Source organism: Trichoderma evansii (assembly GCF_050947405.1).
Source record: "Trichoderma evansii strain SZMC 28006 chromosome Unknown GGI43scaffold_11, whole genome shotgun sequence".
Classification (NCBI taxonomy): domain Eukaryota; kingdom Fungi; phylum Ascomycota; class Sordariomycetes; order Hypocreales; family Hypocreaceae; genus Trichoderma; species Trichoderma evansii.
The window spans coordinates 313,417-332,580 of record NW_028145195.1 but is presented as its reverse complement, the minus strand read 5'-3'; the positions used below and the strand labels follow the sequence as shown (position 1 = coordinate 332,580).

The window sequence follows — 19,164 nt, the reverse complement described above, 5'->3', positions numbered from 1 at the left end:
TCCCGCCGTGGTATCAGATCCTGTTGTTGGTGAATCTTGATCTTGGTTGAGAGATGTGGAGTCTCGGTTTATTTAGAATCTTGCCACTCGCTGCAGAGAAAATTCATGATTCTCTATCGTTGACGGCGAATAGACTGACTTGCATGGAGCTTTATACGATGATTGTGCAACAGCCTACACTCAATCAGCTTTGCAACAAGTTATTGAATACAGCTCTACTGGTCTTACGGGTGTGACAAAGACATGGTTTGCAAAGCTCAAATACGTTGGTATCTGTCATGTTCTAGAGGCGTTAGAAGCTACGCCCTAAACAAGACCAAGGCGCGCTAAACAAGCGGCCATGTTCTTCAGAAATCAGGAAGGCAAAACGAGGAGGACATGAGGTGAATACAGCGATACCATAACCAGAAATTATTGTACGGGTAGGCCTATGTTGTTGAGCCATTTGTACCTAGACACTTGGTCCAAAGATGGCAACTCATACTGTAGTTGGCGGTTGGCCATACAGTACCAGCATCATTATGGATTCAGTTTGTAGGCAAAAGCCGAGCCAACTTCAGTAGAAGCGCGAGATATGAGTTCAAGTCCATGATAAATACCATTAGAGTCAGTTTTCTGTAGGAATCAAGGCTGATGTTTCAAATACTAGAAGCCTGTAAGCTCAGAAGCCTATGCTCTGTAACTTGACGCAGATACAGCAATAGCGCTGAAAATTTAGAGGCATTGCACCTAAGCATTATAGGCAGCGCTTACAGCTGCTGACTTGCTATTTCCAACTCTCGTTTAAGCAATGGATACTTTTCTCTTCTTCCAAAACACACGCAATTCACCTCCCATCACAGCAAGTTCAGCTCGACGCTCGACAAATACCCTCGCACTTCGAATGTCGTCAGTAATGGCTGCTGCATCTGTTTCAGCGACGTGCCTTGCTGCGCCACCAGTCGCAGCCGCAGCAGCTAAGAAGCCATCATGCGACTTGATTCGATCTGCGCGTCCAGGCGCTTAAATCACAAACAGCCAAGAAGAGAAGGATTGCACAGCCACCAGCTGAATTGCCTTGTACGCATCTAGTCCAGCTCTAGATGCTTTCGAGATCGTCCTAGTGAATAACAACAGCAGACATATCAGGCCTCCATCTCTTCATCTTACTCATCATGAGATTCTTCACCTTTCTCTTCAGCTTGTATCCAGCTCGAATCCGATGTCAGGCGGCTATCGATCGCTGCCATGGCCCAACAACTCTTTGACCAGGCAAAAGACCAATTTTTAGCGTCCTTGTCGTCGATCCCACCCCTGTACAGCGCCCATTTCGAGGCCTGCGACTCTGGAGACGAGCTTCTACAGCGCATTCAGGCCCTGCCGCGCCTCAAGAATAAGCTGGAGGGTGTCAGCGCATCTACTCGTGTCGTCAAGCGACTGCAGTCCTACTTTAAAGTCATTGATGCCATCGTGCAGGTTGATAAACTGCACTCATCTACGCTGTGGGGAGGCATTCATCTGACTTTTCAGGTAATAGACCTACCAATTTCGTAAAATGATCCATCACAGGATGTCTAATGAGCGTCTTGTTTAACAGCTACTCACCAACTACACAACCTTTACAGACAAATTCATCTCGTCACTCTATGAAATTTCAGCCGAATTTCCCATTTTTGATCGATTTTCAGAGTTGGTCCAATATTCAGGAACCGTTGGAGATGAACAGTTGAAAGACACCCTCGTAAATCTCTATGTGGACTTGCTAGAATATTTGTTTGCCGTGATCCGCATTTTCTTCAAGGATGATGGCCGTATGTTGGAGAGAATATCTCTAAACGACTTTTGCTTCCATCTATTAACATTTCTTAGGGCCCAAATCCAAGCCGGCGCTTTTCGCCAAAATGTTTTGGACACCATTCGAGACACTCTTCTCTGAGACGCTTTCCAAGATGCAGCACCACCGTGCTATTCTCGGCCACGCGATTCGATTAGCAGATTTCGAAAAATTGGACGATATGCAAAAGCGACTTCATAAACTCGATATCCAGATGGAAGAGCGGGCCCTCAGAGACTCCACCAACCTCTACAATGCGAGAGGCAGGGGAAAGGACGCTCATCCTGGCAAAGCCCCTTTCAGAGGTATAACCTTGGCCTATGAATGACAACTCTTCTATTAGCGTACCTTTTTCCTTGAGGCTAGCTAACAAGAATTCTTTCCCTGATAGACTATGCTGTTGACCAAATACGCGCGTGGGTTAACCCTAGCGATTTTGACACGGCTCTAATTCGAGCTCGAAAGCTTCAAGAGGATGGTACAACTACTTGGCTCTTGAGTAATAACATATTTCAGCATTGGAAGGCAGCTTACGAAGATGACGGCCAGCAAATTAATATACGTCAAAGGCTATTTGGTGAAAATACATTCTGGCTCCATGGTGCGTACGCCAGAACACTCTTTTCCTTTCCTATATTTCGACATTCAACTATTCCTTATGCACAAATGGACAGCACTGACATTTGCGGTAATAAAAGGCAATCCTGGTTATGGAAAGACAGTCTTGGCCGGCTCAGTTGTCAACAATATCATTCTTCCGAGATGGGATGCGTCTGCAAAGAATCTGACTACGTGCTATTTTTTCTTCGAATCAGCAAAACGAGACATGAACACGCCTTTACAAGCCTACCGAGCGATACTGGCCCAGATTCTCCAGCAACATCAACAGACTGATTCCATTCTACACAAATATTCGTATCTCAAAGATTGTGCTTCGCGCGGGCAGCAGACAGCGACAGAAGAGGAACTCCTAGACCTGTTAAATTTCTGCTGCAGCTCGCTTAAGCGTGTGTTCATCATCCTGGACGGCGTTGACGAGTGCGTCGATCATGGTGCTCTCATCTCTGCGATGCTAAAGATATCGGCCATTCCATCGGTGCGTCTGGCCTTTTTCAGCAGACCAAACGTGCCATCTCTGCTCCGGCTTGTTCCTCCCGAGCGCAGGATATCAGTTAAAGGAATGACAATAGATGATATTCGCGTATATCTGTCAAAGAGGCTTTCAGAACTTCTCGACGATGGTCTACTACCCGATGACATAAATCTCAACGATGTTTCTGAGAGGCTTCTTCGAAGAGCCGCAGGAATGTTTTTGTGGGCAAAGCTCATGATTTCGTACCTCTCTAGCCATGCTCTCACCATCAACGAAAGGTTAGAAGCACTAGAAGATACCAACCTGCCAGAGGGATTGGACGAAATGTACGGGCAGATTATTGGACTAGTCGATAAAAGTAATCAATCATCAAGGACACTTGCTCGGCGAGTTATCACTTGGATTCTCTACGGCTGCCAACCACTAAACTCAGAAGAGCTTCACGAGGCCCTTGTTGCAGGAACCAGCCGGAAGCGAGACACGTACAATCGGTATCAAAATTTTGAGGACACATTGGTCTTGTCGTGCGCAGGATTGGTCGACTTCGAATACGGCTATCCGCGCCTAATTCACTTGTCGCTTCGAGAATATTTAATTGGTCAGAGAGCTGGTGATCAGGCTTTTATGGCCCAAGCAAGTAGACTGCAATTCATACCGTCTCCATCAGAGGCTCACATGGAATTGGCACTTGCATGTGTACAATATCTGACTTACCATCTGCCAGCCCAGCCTCTGTCAGGAGAGGTTGGAAGAGATGCGAGTATAGTTGACACCCAACATACTTTTCCCTTTTGTGCATACGCATCGTGCTTTTGGATTACGCACATCTACAATATACACGCATATGGTCATCCTCAGCAGGAAACAGGTTTTGCCTCTTCGGAATACAATGCCTTGCTCGTTGGAATTTCATCTTTCCTCGCCCAAAAGCTAGTCTTGATGACATGGATAGAGGCATGCTACACCCATCAGTCACCCCCTTTGGTTGCGCTGCTACGCACCTGGGCCATGCATCTGCGCATAAACAAGGCAGCTTTCATGGTCGCTCCGGTAGATGTGCAGGTAATGAGTAGCGATATTGAAGAGTTTTGCAGCTACTTGGACAGCTTGCGTCTATCTTGGGAGTCAAAGCTACTACAGAATCCGGGGTGCATCTGGGAAGAGGTTACGGTGTTTAATCCTAGCCGGTTTCTGCCATCGACAACCGCCATGGCATTTAGGGAACTGCGACCAGAAACACAAACGAATAGTGTTAAGATGAGTAAACATCCGTTAAAAGAGATTTCTCAAACCACACCAGACGGAAACTTTGTCAGCAAGCTTGGCATCTGGCCGTCTGCGTAAGTTATTTTACCGTAGTCTGAGCGCGCATGCTACTATTCGTCACTGACATTAATATAGGGCATTTGAGAGTGTTTATCATTCTGTAAATACTCCAAATCAGCGAATAGCTGATATAGTGACGAGACTCTGTGCCGAATGCGGTGGATGGACCGCCACCTACGAGGTCTACCAAGTCGACAACAGCAGCCACAGGCTCACAATTCGCGAATCGCTCCCAGCAGATGAAGTCTTCTTTCAGCTGGAGCAATCGCTGTGGCTACAGTGTGGGAAGCTGGTGATTCAGTTTCCCATTTCTATTAGCCAAGACGGATACTCCTTTACCATATTACGAACCGTGCACAATGTATCGATTGATAACGAGAATACGAACCCCCAAGTTACTTCTGCCACGATTCCGTTAGATGGACATGTGCTCGAACAATGGGACATTTCAAAACGCATATACGAACAATATAAGGATAGCGGATTCAAGGATAGCTCTCTGATGGTTACGAGAGGCTACAGAAAATCATGTCACAACATATACACATACTGGACATGTCTGAGTCCTGATAACCGGTACATTTGTTTTACAGATCAAATCTGTGGGCAGCCTAACTCAATTGCCGTATTTTCTATTAAAATAGCTCCTGAAGACGAAGCTGGTCAACTTGAACTTTCGCTTGTGGCAATACGTAAGATGTGGCTGCGAGTCCCTGATCCAAGCGACACGACCTGTGCACGAGCGTTGTGGGATGATCGTAAAGACTTTGCCATGGCTTTTCACCCATACCAGACCGATCTTGTCATTGGATTTTATGACGGTACGGGGCAAGAAGGCGGCGATGTGTTTAACCATTACAACAAGATTTGCATATGGGATTTCGAAAGTATTTGCTCCCTGAGAAGTTCGTTTATCAGTTGAGATGGAGGCTAACCAGTAAATGAATAGGAAATACTATGAGCCACCAACACGTCAAGCCATGCTCTCCGATTAAGAAGATTCGGTTTTCCGACGGTGGGCAATATGCCATCTGCGAAATGGACCACGATGGCTTGGCCGTTATTCCGATACAGAAAAGAGCAAATAAGCCCAATACAAGATTGCCCGATACGAGTGAACACATTGTTAGAGATACGCAAAATCTCCTAATAAGGCCTCATAGTGCTGTTTCCCAGTCCACCACATCACCATGGGTTGTTGGAAAGCGACACGAGAACGGCGATACTCTCAGCTCTTCTTCAGGCCAATTCCCACTTGTATCTCTATCTTCGAATTATACAATGCTCAGTACAGGATCAGTCGCCCTAGACGAAAAAACTCTACGCGTCAACACGCGTGTTACTCTAGACAACGAAAAAATTGAGCTAAGGCTACCAAGGACAAGTGGACCAATGTCGGCAAATTTATCAGGCCAACAAGATCAACTACTTCTTGCGCGACTACCCGCAATGAACGGCTTCGAACACGCAGTCGTCGACGTAAAGCTGCCGCAAACGACAGATGATCACGTCAAGATCATCTTGAACAAGGGAGCGCAGCCGTGGAGCGATGTCCAGCCTGATGAAACACAATTTTCGCCCGCCATTTTGTACCGTGATCAACGGTCTTTTAGAAGATGTCACAGCGCACAAGGACAGAGGAATGGTGTGCCTGGGGGGCAGCAGAGGTTGAGGCTGGCCCAACAGGCTTTTGGAGGAAGGGGATTATGAGATATACGACTCACAAAATATTGGTTTATATCACATTGAGAGTTTGAGTTTGGCGTTTTAGATGAGGAGGGGGGTAGAAGTGATACCAGCCGAGAGAATCAACTTGGCACCAATAATAAAATACCTATCAAGACTCGTTCGACATTTAGAATACAATCACCCCAGATAGCGTCGAATTTAACGATATTATTACGTTACGAATACTCCAGGGGTGAGCAACAAAACTATAGCTCATGTAAGTCAGTTCCTTAGTAGACCTTTGAAGCGTTTATAGCCTCTTCTAAAACGAGTATTTATCACACCTTGCGATTCAAGTTGCTGATAAAGTTTGAATGACTATATGATTGTGTTTCTATTTCTATAATAGTTTCTTCTCTGCTATAATCTATCACGAGGCCTATTAAAAGGCCTTATTAAACTATGTACAAGACATCTAGGAGCAAACCCATTCTCGGTGCACATTGCAGGCAAGTTTAGCCGACGCATCACGACAGTAGCTATTGAAGGAGCCATCCGAGTTGTCCAGCCACAGCCCACCACCGCAGCCCTGCAGCGAATACCTGTACCCATTGCCCCTGAGCGGGTTGGAGAGGATGTTGCACGGATTCTCGCCTACATTGCTGAGTTTTGACCATTCGCAGGGGTTGGTACCATCAACCCACATGACTAATAGATGGTAGAAAACGTTAGTTTTTTAATATGGTAGAATTGTTTGTAAATAAAGGATAGTTGACAACGTACCGTTTAAGCCCCCGGCAGTACCGATAGCAATAGTAGCCTCAGCATGCGTTGCAGACAAGGCCAAGGCCAGGATAGCAGAAAGAAAGTCTCGTCCAAAAATCATTGTAAAGGTAAAGGTTTTTGCCGAATAGCTAGGACAGAATTTGTTTGTTTAATTGCTCAAGGGCTAAAGTTGGTAGGGATAAGTTAAATAAAGATTAGGAGTCGTAGATGGTTTTTTATTGTTTTCCAAGTTAAAGAGAGAGTTTGACTACCATTTTATACATTTTAGCTTTAATATACTTAAATTTTTAATATTAGGTATTACAAGTGTTAGATTTGGTCATCCATCCGATTGGAGCGGAGTCTATACGAGAAGCATTGGAAACTCGCATGTTGTACTTTGACGATGCTTTGCAGCTTACTTTCCGGGATAGGAAGGAAGTTAGGGTCAGTACTAAGTTAAGATGAGCCTAGCCAGACGCTTTAGGATACGAAAAGAAGGGCTTTCCTTTTAATAGATGGAGTGGATGAAAAATAGCCCCTGGTTACGGCAGCGGCTTTGTTTTTGAGAGAACAAGGCTGTGATAACACTTCCCATATTAAATGTATACAAACATCACCAAACTCTGTGTCTCACTTTGATAACCAATTCTGGATCTGAGGTTTAGGTGTTGAATTACTTTAGGCCACTGTAAACCAGGGCCTGTGTACAATAATATCTGCTAGGCGTTATGACATAATTGTATCCGAGCCAGTAGGTGTTGTGACATAATTGTATCTGAGCCAGTGGAGAGACTAAGCCGAGTATAGTAGGTAAATAATATCCTTTCCTAAAGCCATACATCAGGCTACTGTAGCAATAAGCTTACTTTGTAGATTCAGACACCACTCTAATATATAGCTACATGATGCTTGTTGCCCGATACTACTCTGACTGCCCGCTAATATAAACCAGAAGATCGTACTTTTGGCCACTGCCGCGCCTTTTCCGACCTTGGTAGTATCGTTCGCGACGCCTGGCTACTCACTGAAGCAGTTCCCGAGAAATTGTGGATGAAGATAGACACCATGGGAGAGCTCGACAAGTCGGCTCCGGCTGAATGTATTTTCGCCGCCAACTCCTCTTCATACAAGTCGTGTCTGATGCTAGATAAAGTTGATAAACACAAATGACGTTTGGCTTGTAACATACATTTCTTAATGCTGCTTGAGACGTATGGTGTAGTTGATGACAAACGGCGAAATGGACTCTGTGGTTTTCACTTCTGTGGTAAAAGTGCTAGACGATATCAGAATAGTATCAGTGACTGCACACTAAAAGCCCACTACGCAAGTTTTGTAATTAAGCTAGCTCAAATATATATAGAAAGTTGAATTTATTTTCATTTATTTATAAGCAGTTATAAAATGTAAAAATTATCAAGTCTTCATTTATAATTTGACGAGGCTTTGCAGTGTATCTTCCGGGTAAGGAAGAAGCCAGGATTGATAGTTATGTAGTTATGTAAGCTGAGCCAGGCTCGGCTTGGTAGGATATAAAGAGAATGAGAATCTCTTTGTTAGATGGGAAAAATAACACGCTCTCTATGCAAAAATGGTTCTTAGCTGCTGCAGCGGCCTCGTTGTTGAGAGAACAAGGCCGGGATGGCTAGGCCAAACGTTTCCGTGGCGGCTTCTCGCCCTGCGGTCTTGATAGCGTTACGACAAGCTGGGTGTAAGCCAGTTCAGAGGTGCGTTCCCGACTGGTCAACAAAATAGCAGACTTCATGTCAAAGACTGGGATAACCAGGCACTCTGGTATGTGGGAGTCGCTGCCATCGCCACCAATTTCCTCCTTTTTCGCTTGCAATAATTAGACAGGCCGAATTGCTGTCTCAACCCACACACAGCCATCCAGCTGTTACGAGCGGCAATCAAAGGGTGTGGCAGACGACAGCCCATAATTTAAGCAGCCAGGCAAGCCACCAATAAAACCTCCAGCCAACCGCATCCCCGGCACCCTCATCGCACGCCAACAAGCCAATAAACACCACAAACACGAGCAGGGATCGCGGCGGCTGTCAAATTATCCGCTCCCAAGCCTGCCCACTTGTCGCCTAGCGTAATATCGCGGAAGCTGTCACCGTCACCGCCACCGCTCAGGCCCCACACCAATTCGAGGCCTGTAGTATTATCAAAGTACTATTGCCAGATGGTATAATACGAGATATGGGGAAGCTTTCCCCTGCTGCATGATGCTTCCTCTCGAGCTTCTCTTCTTCTCTGCTATTCTTCTTCTTCTCTCCCCAAGAATGCCAGCACCCCTACAAAGATGACGGATCCATTCGTGGAAGTAAAGATTGAGGTGGAGGATCTGGATCTGCTGCAGGGAATACGCCACCATCGCGAGGGCTTCCCACGCCAACGCAGGAGGTTCGACCGCGAAGACGACGAGCGCCGATTCCAGGAATTCGTGCGCAGCGAGTGCGAAAAGAGAGACCAGGATCGAAAGAGGATTGAGCGAAAATGCGACGAGGTGTACGAGCGCCTGTTTCAGAAGCTGAAGCGCGAGCGCGACGAGCTCTTCCAGCGCCAGTGCCAAAAGATAGATGACGAATATGAAGATTTATTTGACCGCGCATACCAGAAGATCCAGCGCCACATCGAGCAACGAGCACAGCAAGCGCCATTTTCCGTAGAAACACAGCCGCAGAATCTCACAAGCTATCTCACAGCCTGTCATACGCTGCACCTGCAATTCAAAAAAGGCTCCTGTCGGTCGTTGATCACGCAAAAAGAATCTCTTAGCTGGACTTTTCCCCGACGAATCATTCCATGGGATCTCAGCTTTCAGTCGTTGCAGCAGAGCATATGGCATCGCCTCTTGCCGGGTTGCTACTTTACCGACCAGGCCATGTTTTCGCCTCCCCAGCGGCTGGAAAACGTTCGACGTTCTTTGACGCCGGTAAATAGCGAAGCTTCGCTTCAACATTTTGGGCACTACACCATTGAAAATACGATTATGGAGATGCTGGATAGACTGATGGAAGATGACATTCTCTGGAACGGCCTTGGGCTGAGCGACGATATAAGGGTGTCCATGGAGGCCGATAAAGATCTTGGCCAGGTGTATGAGCCCATGCTCCAATCCTCGTGGCATAAGGGCGCGGGTGAGCTGCAACTATCCATGCGTAACTCACATCGCAAGGCAAAAAGGCAAGGCATCTGGGCCAATCGATCGTGCATATACCGACAGCTCGATGGCGAAACTACTCCCGTCTTTGCAATCATGCACCAGTTGCCGCACAGACTGCAGCTGGAGGAAATCGACTGCGGTTTGGCATCTGAGATTGAGCTGGTACAGGACGTGATTGATAAAGAGGGTGGGGACTTTAAATTCGCCTCAAAAACTCTCGTGGCCGCCACCATCACTCAGCTCTATTCTTACATGGTCAGCAAGGACATTCGATATGGATGCGTTTCAACGGGAGAAGCCTTCATCTTTTGCTGCATCTCAAGGAACGATCCTTCAAACATATACTGCACTGCATGTGTGCCAGGGCGCGATGTACAACGAGATGATCCTCTGAGGCTTCATCGAACGGCGGCAGCATCGCTTTTTGCTCTCGTGCTCCACGCTCTTCGCGAAAAGCCACTTCCCGAATTGTGGTACGACTCGGTCAAGAATCTGGACGCCTGGACTATGGGATACGACGATCTTCTTGATAAAGTACGCAAGATGAATGCCCCAAGACCCAAAGCATCTTCCATCCAGGAGCAGCCGTGGCGTGGGTTCGATCGGTCTCCATTGCTAGCAGAGCAGATGCGTGGCCGCAGTGACCGTAAGAGAGGCGAAGAGATAAAGCACTGGATTGACAATGTTTCTGGTCAGGATGTAGCCGACGGAGATTTCAGCGAGAGCAGTGCCAAGAAGCCCACCTTGCAAGATCAGCCATTTTGCTCTCACAAATGCCTCCTTGGTTTGATGCATAGGACACAGATGGACGAAAACTGTCCCAATTACGAGCAGCATGGCTTTGGGCACCCTGATCCCGACGAGTTCTTGAGCGACCTCCGTAAACAGCTGGTTAGAGAAGAAAATACCGACGCCAACTTTATACAACTGGGGACCTCGATGGCCCACAGGTCACTCTTCAAGATGCGGCAGGCGGCGTATGGATATACTTTTGTCGCCAAGGAAGGAAAAGGTATTGCTCATCTGTGGAGCGAGAAACTTGTCTATGACGAGATGCAAATGTATCAGGGCCGTCATGTGCCTGTATGCCTTGGGCTATTGGACTTGAGCAAGCCACGGCGGGGATTTAGACGGCAATTCAATGAGCTGTTGCTTTTGAGCTGGGCGGGGCGGCCTTTTCAAAACTGCCTGAGACAAATCAGCAGAGATCAGGTTGCGAGCAAGGTAGAGGCCATCTTGCGAGCACTGCACGACCAGGGCATCCTCTACAACGGGTGTTTTGAGCCGAGCAATTTCCTGTACGACGCGTCACGGGATGAGATGATGATTGTCAACTTTGGGGAGTCATCGACGAGATTCACTGATCTTCCTGGCGTGGGCGGAAGCTATTCCATGCCGAAAAAGAGGAAACGAGGGCGACCAGATTCTGCGATGCTGGTCTTTGAGAAGGACAAGGTCGATGCTGTTCATACCATTTTGCGCTCAGCAGCGCCAAGTCATGAACGTCGATTTTCTGAATCAGAGTCTGAAATTGGAGATGACTCGGTGAGCAATTGTTGATATTATTTTTTGCATGGGACGAGATTGATTGATGGTTGATGTAGAGTTTCACTGGAGGAGAAGAGAAGAGCGATACATCGTATTACCTGAGCGATGGGAGGTCTCGCGGTACGTACTCCTAAGCAGGGCGAAGTAGTCGCAATTTGCAGATTGCAATACTAGGAATTTCATGTGCATCTATTAAATATTGTATATAGAAGATTATCGGTCAAGATGGCTGGGCTAAATTGGTACAGGGCGTTTGTATGGGGGATAATCTAGGATATAGAGATTGGAGTATAGGATGCATGATGGCCAACACGAGTGCTATCCTGATTTAAGCCAGCATTGTATAATAAAAAAAGTCATAAGCGGATAATGTATAGAAATGGTGTACTATTAGAGATGTTTAACTAAATAAATTATTGCGCTGCTTTTTGTTTGTGAATTGCAGGGTACTTATTCAAGGAGGCATCTCTACTATTTCTCAAATAATTCTCTGGTACAACTCCTTTACGATTACGAAATAATGTCTGGCAGCTGGGACGAGAAGAAGGGTGCCATGTTTGCTTCGTTTCGAACCTGGCATGGAAAATCTGTGGGCATCAAGCCAGCTGCCTGTAGGATGCTATGGGGTTTATATCAACGGAAATTTCAGCAAAGAGGCGGTTATTGGTGCTTTTGGAGAGGATGTCTCTGTGGAGTTGGAGGTTGCAGGATATGAGACTGATGTGGTGATGGTGAGGCAAACTAATCTCGGCTGTATAAACGTCTAATGACAAATTGATGACTGTCTGTGTTAATTAGAGACTCACTATATTTTATTTTATTTCATTTCATTATTTAAAATTTTATCCATTTTATACAAGCGATTGCTTGAATCAACCCCGTAGATACATTGCAATGTAAGTTCAATAGCTCTTTTTAGCCTGCCTTAGGTGCAGTAATGGGATGTCACTGGAGCCCAGTTTTTAGCGCTCGCTTCAGCAGTAATGCACCTGTAGCTCATATCGATATCAGATCGAGCTTGCACCTCGGGATTATGTAACACCGAGAATGTTACACCTTTCTTTATTCACCCTCTTTTACATGTTATTGACTCGCCTTTACGTGATTACTATTCCCCTTATCAAAATGACGAGCAAAATAAAAAAAGCCCATCATGGCAAGCGATTGCCGTTGCGGCCTGATTGGCGTGGTCCTGCGTCAATGATCCCGGCCAGCTCCATCTCAATGCGCCCAAAACTTGCCTCGTTTTGACTCGAGGAATGCAGAGGCCGCAAAGGCTCCCCCGGATTGGCCAATTGGCCCTCCCTCTTTGCACGCCTTTGCCTGCTTCGGGCCAAGTTCCGCCGAGCGCCCCAGAATTTATCCGCCGCTTGCTGCGATATGGCGTCAGGCTAGGCCGGGGACAAGTACCGATTACTTGGCTGCGGCCGCCAAGATGGCTACGGGCGCCAAGTCTCGCGGTACCTGCGAGAGCTCCAGCAGGTACCCGCAGCGACTGCCTAACACGGCCAAGCGAAGAAAAAATTTAGCGCCCCATTGGTGCTGCGATAAGCCCGATTAATAGCAGGCGCACGCACAAAAAAGCAGCGGTACGGCAAAAAAGTACCTTTTGCTGGTCTGGGGGATGGCCTGCCTCTAGTACTTAGTTTTGCATCACCACCTCCTCTTTTTTGTCCCTTCTTCTTCTCTTCTTATCCCAGATTTTCGGCGCAACCGCATGAGGCTCCCGTGAGCCAATTCGATCCTCCTCTCGCTCCCTCTCGCGCGAATCGAACCAGCCCCATCTTCCCAACCAAACCCTCTTCAAACAGCAGCCCTCGGCGAGGCTCGTTTGTCGTTGCGGATGGCCGTTCAGTCTCCAGCCATCATCGATATCGACGAAGTGCTTCCGGGCACGCGATGCGTCTTCATCGATGAATCTGCGAGTAGCAACTCGGCAAATGGATTGCTCCAAAAACACGACGGCATCGTCCTGGTGCCGCAGCCCACCGCGTCGCCCAACGATCCTCTGAACTGGGGGCTGTGGCGCAAGGCGTGGCACACGGGTCTTGTCTGTTTTGCTGTTGCTCTGACCGCTGCGACGTCCAACGTGGCTGGTTCTGCGAGCACAGGCGTCAATGAGGAATACGGCATCAGCTACGACGTGTTCAACACCGGTGCTGGCGTGCTGTTTCTCGCCATTGGCTACTGGACTCTGCTCAGTTCCCCGGCTGTCCACCTTTATGGCCGACGAATTCTGTATCTCGTTGGCGCTACTTGGGGTCTGATTGGCAATATTTGGTTTGGCAGGCTCCGCACCTCGTCGGATGCCATCTGGACGCAGCTCTTTGTTGGCGCCTCCGAGTCTGTGGCTGAGGCGGTGGTGCAGCTTTCTCTACTGGATATTTGGTTTGAGCACCAAAATGGAACCTCCATGGGTTTATATACTCTGGCTACCTCCGTGGGAACCTACCTGGGGCCACTGGTTGGCGGTTATATCGCCGATAGCAACCTTGGATGGCGCTGGATTGGATATCTTGGCGCCATCATGTCTGCCTTTAACTTTATTCTCTTCTACTTTGGCCTGGAAGAGACTGCGTTCCCACGCGAGCGCTACCAGCGTGATGGCCGCAACACCATAGCCCCTGCGGCGACTGGTGACGAAAAGACTAATGTAGCCGATGTCAGCACGGGAGTCTCAGACGAAGAGGCTGCCGCCAGAGCCCCGGATGCCGATCAGTTTTCCATCAACTATACGCGACCCAAGTCCTACTGGCAGCGCATTGCCCTCATCACGCCTGCCCCCAACTTGCGCGGCATTGGCGCCAGGCAGTATGTCGGCCGTCTGTGGCACACGTTGCGCATCTTCACCTTTCCTGCTGTCTGGTTCGCCGGCCTACAGTGGGGCATGCAAAACATTGCCCTGTCCTTTTATCTCACTCTGGAGGAGGACTACTGGACCGACGATCCTTGGGACTATAGCGATGTCGCCGTTAGCAACATGAACATTCCTTGTCTCATTGGTAGTATCATTGGCTGTTTTTACGGTGGTTACCTGAGTGACATCTTTGTGCTTTGGGCAAGCCGACGCAATCGCGGCATTCAGGAGGCCGAGTTTCGTTTGTATCTCATGTTCCTCTGTGTAATCATCTTCCCCACAGGCATGTGGCTCTTTGGTATTGGATCGGCCAAGGGTTGGGACTGGCCCGTGCCGTACGTTGGCCTTGGCTTTATTGGATTTGGCTATGGCTGCGCCGGCGATTTGAGCCTTACCTATCTTGCCGATTGCTACCCGGATATGGTCCTCGAGGGCATGGTGGGCGTTGCCGTTATCAACAACACGCTGGCCATGATTTTTACTTTTGTGGCCAGCTACTGGCTCAACACGGGCGTCCAGAATACTTTTATTGAGCTTGGCGTTGTTGGCTTTGTCATCTTGATGCTATCTCTGCCCATGATTATATGGGGCAAGCGCGCCCGCCGCTGGACGAAGCAGAGATATCTCAACTTTTTGGAGATTCGCGACGGAATGGGCCACTGAGGCAAGGTTGGGAGCTTGGGGGGCTGTACTCGTGTTGGGTTGAACAGCTGGTTCGAGAAAGAGGGGGGTGGAGGAGGGAAAGGGAGTGGTGGAAAAGAGTTGATACCTGCTCGTATATTTTGTTCTTGAAGGGCTTGAAGCTTCTTCTTTTACTGACCAAAAATTTTTATACCCCTTTTGTAGGTAGTTGTATGGATTGTGAATACACTTTTTTGCATAATGCAACATGGTTTTGCCTCTTGTCTTGTAAAGACTAAAAGTTGTTATAGTCTCTCTGTGCCACGGTTATCGTCGATACACTTTTGCATATTGCAACATGCTTTTGCCTCTTGTTTTGTAAAAGGCTAACAGTTATTATACTCTCTCTGTAGCCACGGTTATTGTCGATATACTTTTTGCATATTGAAACATGGTTTGGCTTTGATGCTTTTTCATCTGCTACTTCCAAGGTCTTCCAGGTCTTTGATGGAATAGAGTATCTGACTTTGAGGATATTAAAGGGAGATTTTACCTAGTATCTACCTGTGGCTGAAGTTTTGAGTCGATAAAGTTGGCGGGCGGCGATATGATGTTGCTGATAGGCAAAGTTTGATCGCGATTTGGTTCAGAGCCAGAGAACTCACGATGTGTTTTACTTTCTTAGTTGAGTTGCGATTGAGAAAAGTAAAAAAAAAAAAACTCTTGAGCAGGAACCAAAAGATGGGGAAATGTGGAATTTACAAGCGTTTATTGACAATATAAATTAAGAGCAAAGGCCCTCGTCAAATCGAACTTTTTTCCATCCAGTCTCAACTTTGCCGTCTTGTACCATCGCAGTGTCCAACACATCCATCACAAGCTCTTGTTCTTGATCCTTGAGTTTGTCATCAGCCACACTACCTGGAATACAGGTACCCGACCACGTCATAGCGATCAACTCCCGCCGCTAAGAGCCCTACACCCCGCGTTTTAGGGGATCAGCCGCCTAGCCCGCAGCGCTAACGGAAAGCCACCCGAGCTCTACCGTGACGAGACAGGCTGTTGAAATCTCCACTCTGTGAAAGTACTGCCAAAGTAGTGCATTAGTTGCTGCTATTGAGACAGCTGCTTGAAGTGTCTATCGACTCGTTCAACCATTTAATAGCTACAAAAAAGAAGAAAAGAAAAGAAAAGAAAAGAAAATTTTCTTCTTTTTCTTAGCAATGGCTACCACAGAGAGCGGAGTGGTGAGAGTCTATCGGGACATTGAAGGCAATGAACGCAAAGCCCAAGACTTGTTTCAGAGCATCGTCGGAATGAGGAGGAGAGTCATAGACTTGGACGAGAAGATCTACGCCATAAGACCCGATATGCGGCAACTCAGCCTAGCAGAGCTCTTCATGGTCCGGTTTCTGAACATCATAATGATGGTTCTGAATCGTATGATAGACGTTACGGACGAAGCCATCAAAGAGCTGCAGCGATGGCCCAAAAGACGCCTTACACTGCAGACATATCTCGATGCCTGCCACTCGTTGGATATCGCAATGTCGGCGCAAGATCTTCTGGTTTCAGCTCCCGAGGTCAGGGCACACGGGAATATCCAGCCCAAGCTGTATCCCGGATATATCGCGCCGTCACCAGATTTTGCGACGAAGCAGCTGGGCATATGGAACAAGTTGGCTGGGAATGCTGCTCTGCGCACTGAAGCTTGCTATCCGAGCATTGAAGATCTCGAATGGCTGCGGGAGGAGCTGGATAATCGTCCTGTCGGCTGTCAATGGTCCCTCTTCAAGTTTATGCGTAGTGCGGTCGACGAAGCGGTCGATAAAATCATGGGCCGCATAGCCCAGAATGAGCGTCTCGTTCATAAATTTGAGATTGGTGGTGAGTTTTTATGAGACCCATGAGGTGTTGCTTGTGTTTGCCATTTCTAACGATTGCTACTTGATAGATTTTATTCAGCCAGGATTCGAGCCCTACATCGTCACAACTCGCACACCCATAGACAACGGGTTGTCGACCTTGTTTGCGTATAGACGAACTGATTCCCGGAGAGTGCCTCTTCTCGTGACATCCTACAGACCTCCTCACAGGCTGAGCCTCTGCGAGATCCTCAAGGGGCTGCAAGAAGGCATTCACGTCGATCAAGACGTCATCGGTCGAATTGGCAATGATTTGGTGTTTACCTCCAAGTGTCTTGTCACAGCCGTCATCACGCAGCTCTTCCACCGCATGCTCGAGGTAGGCACGCAGTTTGGCTACATCAGCACCGGCGAGGCCCTCATTTTTGTCGAGATCCCAGGAGACCCAAAGTATGTGTATTACTCCCTCTGTGTTCCCCGTCAGGATGTGGAAGTAGATGTCGTGACGGGACTTCATCGCACGGCAGTTGCACAGGTGCTGGCATTCACCCTGAGAGCTCTTACAGCCAATCCAGCGTCCCCGGCATGGTACACCATGGCACAAAGTTTCGAAAGGTGGAGTGTGCACCCCGACAATGTGTTCAACAGGATCCCTCCTTTGCTGCGCAAGAAAAAGTGCAGCATCCAGTATGCTCCGCAAAGTTGGAGGCCCCTTGTCGAGAGGTCGCCCATTCGGAAACGCGTCTCTGAAATGGTGTGGCCGGGGAGCAAATGCCGGTTGAACGAAGCTGATCTCAACGACTTTAGCGTCTTCAAATTCCTCTCCATTTATAAAATCAACCCAGAAGGAGAGCGGATTGATCAACGGCCCTTTTGCTCCCAGCGTTGCCTCTTGGGACTCGCACGCGGTGAAGCCCTGGACGAAGAGTGTCCTAACTTTCGGTATCACGGCGGCAATCACATGTCGCGAGCCGAATTTCTGAGACTCCTGCAGACGCAGCTCGAAGTGGACGTGGAAAAGGAGGACTACACAAACTGCCAGACCATCTGTCGCAGTGGCCTTTATACCGCGCTGTTCAAAGTACGGCTTGCGTCGCATGGCTACACGCTCTTGATAAAGGGTGTCGTCCGGTTCAAGGTCAGCTACCTGCGTCACGAAGTTGACATGTACGACCAGATGAAGGACCTTCAGGGCGTGTATGTCCCTGTCTGTCTGGGCATGATTCAAACTCCAGATCCTATTACCAGGTATCACGGAGATTATGCCAGCTTCATGGTTCTTGGTGGTTTGCCCGACGGACTGATGCCTTTGCTCCAATGCGTCTCTGGGGGTATCGACAAGGGTGAGATTGTCGATGCTGTTGCCACGGCCTTTGAGGAGATACACAAGCTACGCGTCTTGCAATTCGACCCTGAGCCGCGTAATATGCTGTACGATGCCAAGGGAAAGAGGGCTATGATTGCGGATTTCGAAAGGGCTGTGTTTGATACGTTTGAGGGGCAGCAGGTTTTGGATATGAGCGTGATGAGGGCTGGTGCTGAGACGCAGCATGCGGTGCGGGAGAGGATTTCGGATGAGTGCTTTGCTCAGGAGAGGGAGTATGTGAGGGAGAGAGTTGTTGAATTTTGCGAGTCGGATTATTAGTTTGTTTGTGATACCCTTTGTTCTAGATACCCATTTGTTTGAGATACCCTTTATAGACGTAGATTGATGCTATAAGCTCAGGTACCTATAATAATAGAATACATGTACTTGGGAAGAGTGGCATTTTTGCGACTGTCATTATGTGTCCTCTTATTTGAAATGAAATTATCGACGTCGTTGTCGTGGTCTTCATTCTCTTCATCATCCTTTGCCGTGGCAGGTATGAGGCTGGCGAATGGGTTTCCCGTTAGCAGTGAGCTGAATTTTGGGGGAGTCGGCTTCGTGGGAGTCCGTTTTGTGAGCGTCATGTTTGCCAGAAGCTTATCGATGTCAAGACCTGACGATTTGGGCGGGGTTGGATTAATGTCTGGCAGTTCAGAGGGCTCCTGGCTTGGTTGAATGACCTTTTCAGCAGCTTTGAGGTCAGAGGTCAGCTTGGCAAGGTTTTCTTGCTTGACGCGTTTTTTCTCTGTTGCTGGCATAGCCTACTCAGTCAGCTTTCTTTTAGTGGTCGTGGTTGTCTTCCTGGCGTCCAGCTTCGGAGGTAGCTTCTCCTTGGTTTTTTCATCATCTTCGCTGCTCTCGCTTTCCTTGGGTCGGTTTTCATCGCTTTCTTCGGTTGTCGTCTCTTGAGTCTCGGTAGTGAAACGCGTGGCGTTTGGGTGGAGCTAGAAGAATTTGTCCGAGTGGTCTTTGATCCACGATGTTCCAAATTTCTTTTCACATTTCGTCCAAAAGTGTCTGATGTGAGACTATTTCGCTGGTGAAATGAAATGCGATGTATTTTG

General features: G+C 47.9%; 5 protein-coding genes across 5 annotated transcripts; 4 read left to right on the top strand and 1 right to left on the bottom strand.

Moving 5' to 3' along the window:
- The first annotated feature begins 781 nt into the window (after window positions 1–781).
- Window positions 782–6,202, top strand: GGI43DRAFT_406050 (uncharacterized protein). Its single transcript, XM_083206114.1, has 8 exons — window positions 782–1,059; window positions 1,120–1,509; window positions 1,577–1,790; window positions 1,849–2,118; window positions 2,205–2,414; window positions 2,512–4,246; window positions 4,308–5,119; window positions 5,182–6,202. Exons 2-8 carry the CDS (start codon window positions 1,228–1,230, stop codon window positions 5,940–5,942), a joined length of 4,284 nt encoding a protein of 1,427 aa, XP_083060110.1. The 5' UTR covers window positions 782–1,059; window positions 1,120–1,227; the 3' UTR covers window positions 5,943–6,202.
- GGI43DRAFT_406049 (uncharacterized protein) lies at window positions 6,203–6,645 on the bottom strand. Its single transcript, XM_083206113.1, has one exon. The coding sequence runs from the start codon at window positions 6,604–6,606 to the stop codon at window positions 6,376–6,378; it is 231 nt and encodes a 76-aa protein (XP_083060109.1). The 5' UTR covers window positions 6,607–6,645; the 3' UTR covers window positions 6,203–6,375.
- A 2,218-nt stretch (window positions 6,646–8,863) lies between these two features.
- Window positions 8,864–11,827, top strand: GGI43DRAFT_406048 (uncharacterized protein). The gene has a single exon (XM_083206112.1). It carries the CDS (start codon window positions 8,977–8,979, stop codon window positions 11,398–11,400), a length of 2,424 nt encoding a protein of 807 aa, XP_083060108.1. The 5' UTR covers window positions 8,864–8,976; the 3' UTR covers window positions 11,401–11,827.
- Window positions 11,828–12,898: 1,071 nt separating this feature from the next.
- On the top strand, window positions 12,899–15,133 carry GGI43DRAFT_406046 (major facilitator superfamily domain-containing protein). The gene has a single exon (XM_083206111.1). It carries the CDS (start codon window positions 13,232–13,234, stop codon window positions 14,906–14,908), a length of 1,677 nt encoding a protein of 558 aa, XP_083060107.1. The 5' UTR covers window positions 12,899–13,231; the 3' UTR covers window positions 14,909–15,133.
- Window positions 15,134–15,668: 535 nt separating this feature from the next.
- On the top strand, window positions 15,669–18,376 carry GGI43DRAFT_427727 (uncharacterized protein; the record flags this gene model as incomplete). Its single annotated transcript, XM_083208867.1, has 2 exons — window positions 15,669–16,753; window positions 16,821–18,376. Exons 1-2 carry the CDS (start codon window positions 16,090–16,092, stop codon window positions 18,374–18,376), a joined length of 2,220 nt encoding a protein of 739 aa, XP_083060106.1. The 5' UTR covers window positions 15,669–16,089.
- Between the last annotated feature and the right edge of the window lie 788 nt (window positions 18,377–19,164).

What these genes read in the sequence shown, in the direction of transcription:
- GGI43DRAFT_406050 (XM_083206114.1), top strand. Translation starts at nt 1,228, where the DNA reads ATGGCCCAACAACTCTTTGACCAGGCAAAAGACCAATTTTTAGCGTCC. An exon ending in TGGCAAAGCCCCTTTCAGAG is followed by an intron (nt 2,119 to 2,204) that starts GTATAACCTTGG and finishes TTTCCCTGATAG; the next exon opens with ACTATGCTGTTGACCAAATA. An exon ending in CTTGGCATCTGGCCGTCTGC is followed by an intron (nt 4,247 to 4,307) that starts GTAAGTTATTTT and finishes ACATTAATATAG; the next exon opens with GGCATTTGAGAGTGTTTATC.
- GGI43DRAFT_406049 (XM_083206113.1), bottom strand. Translation starts at nt 6,606, where the DNA reads ATGTGGGTTGATGGTACCAACCCCTGCGAATGGTCAAAACTCAGCAAT.
- GGI43DRAFT_406048 (XM_083206112.1), top strand. Translation starts at nt 8,977, where the DNA reads ATGACGGATCCATTCGTGGAAGTAAAGATTGAGGTGGAGGATCTGGAT.
- GGI43DRAFT_406046 (XM_083206111.1), top strand. Translation starts at nt 13,232, where the DNA reads ATGGCCGTTCAGTCTCCAGCCATCATCGATATCGACGAAGTGCTTCCG.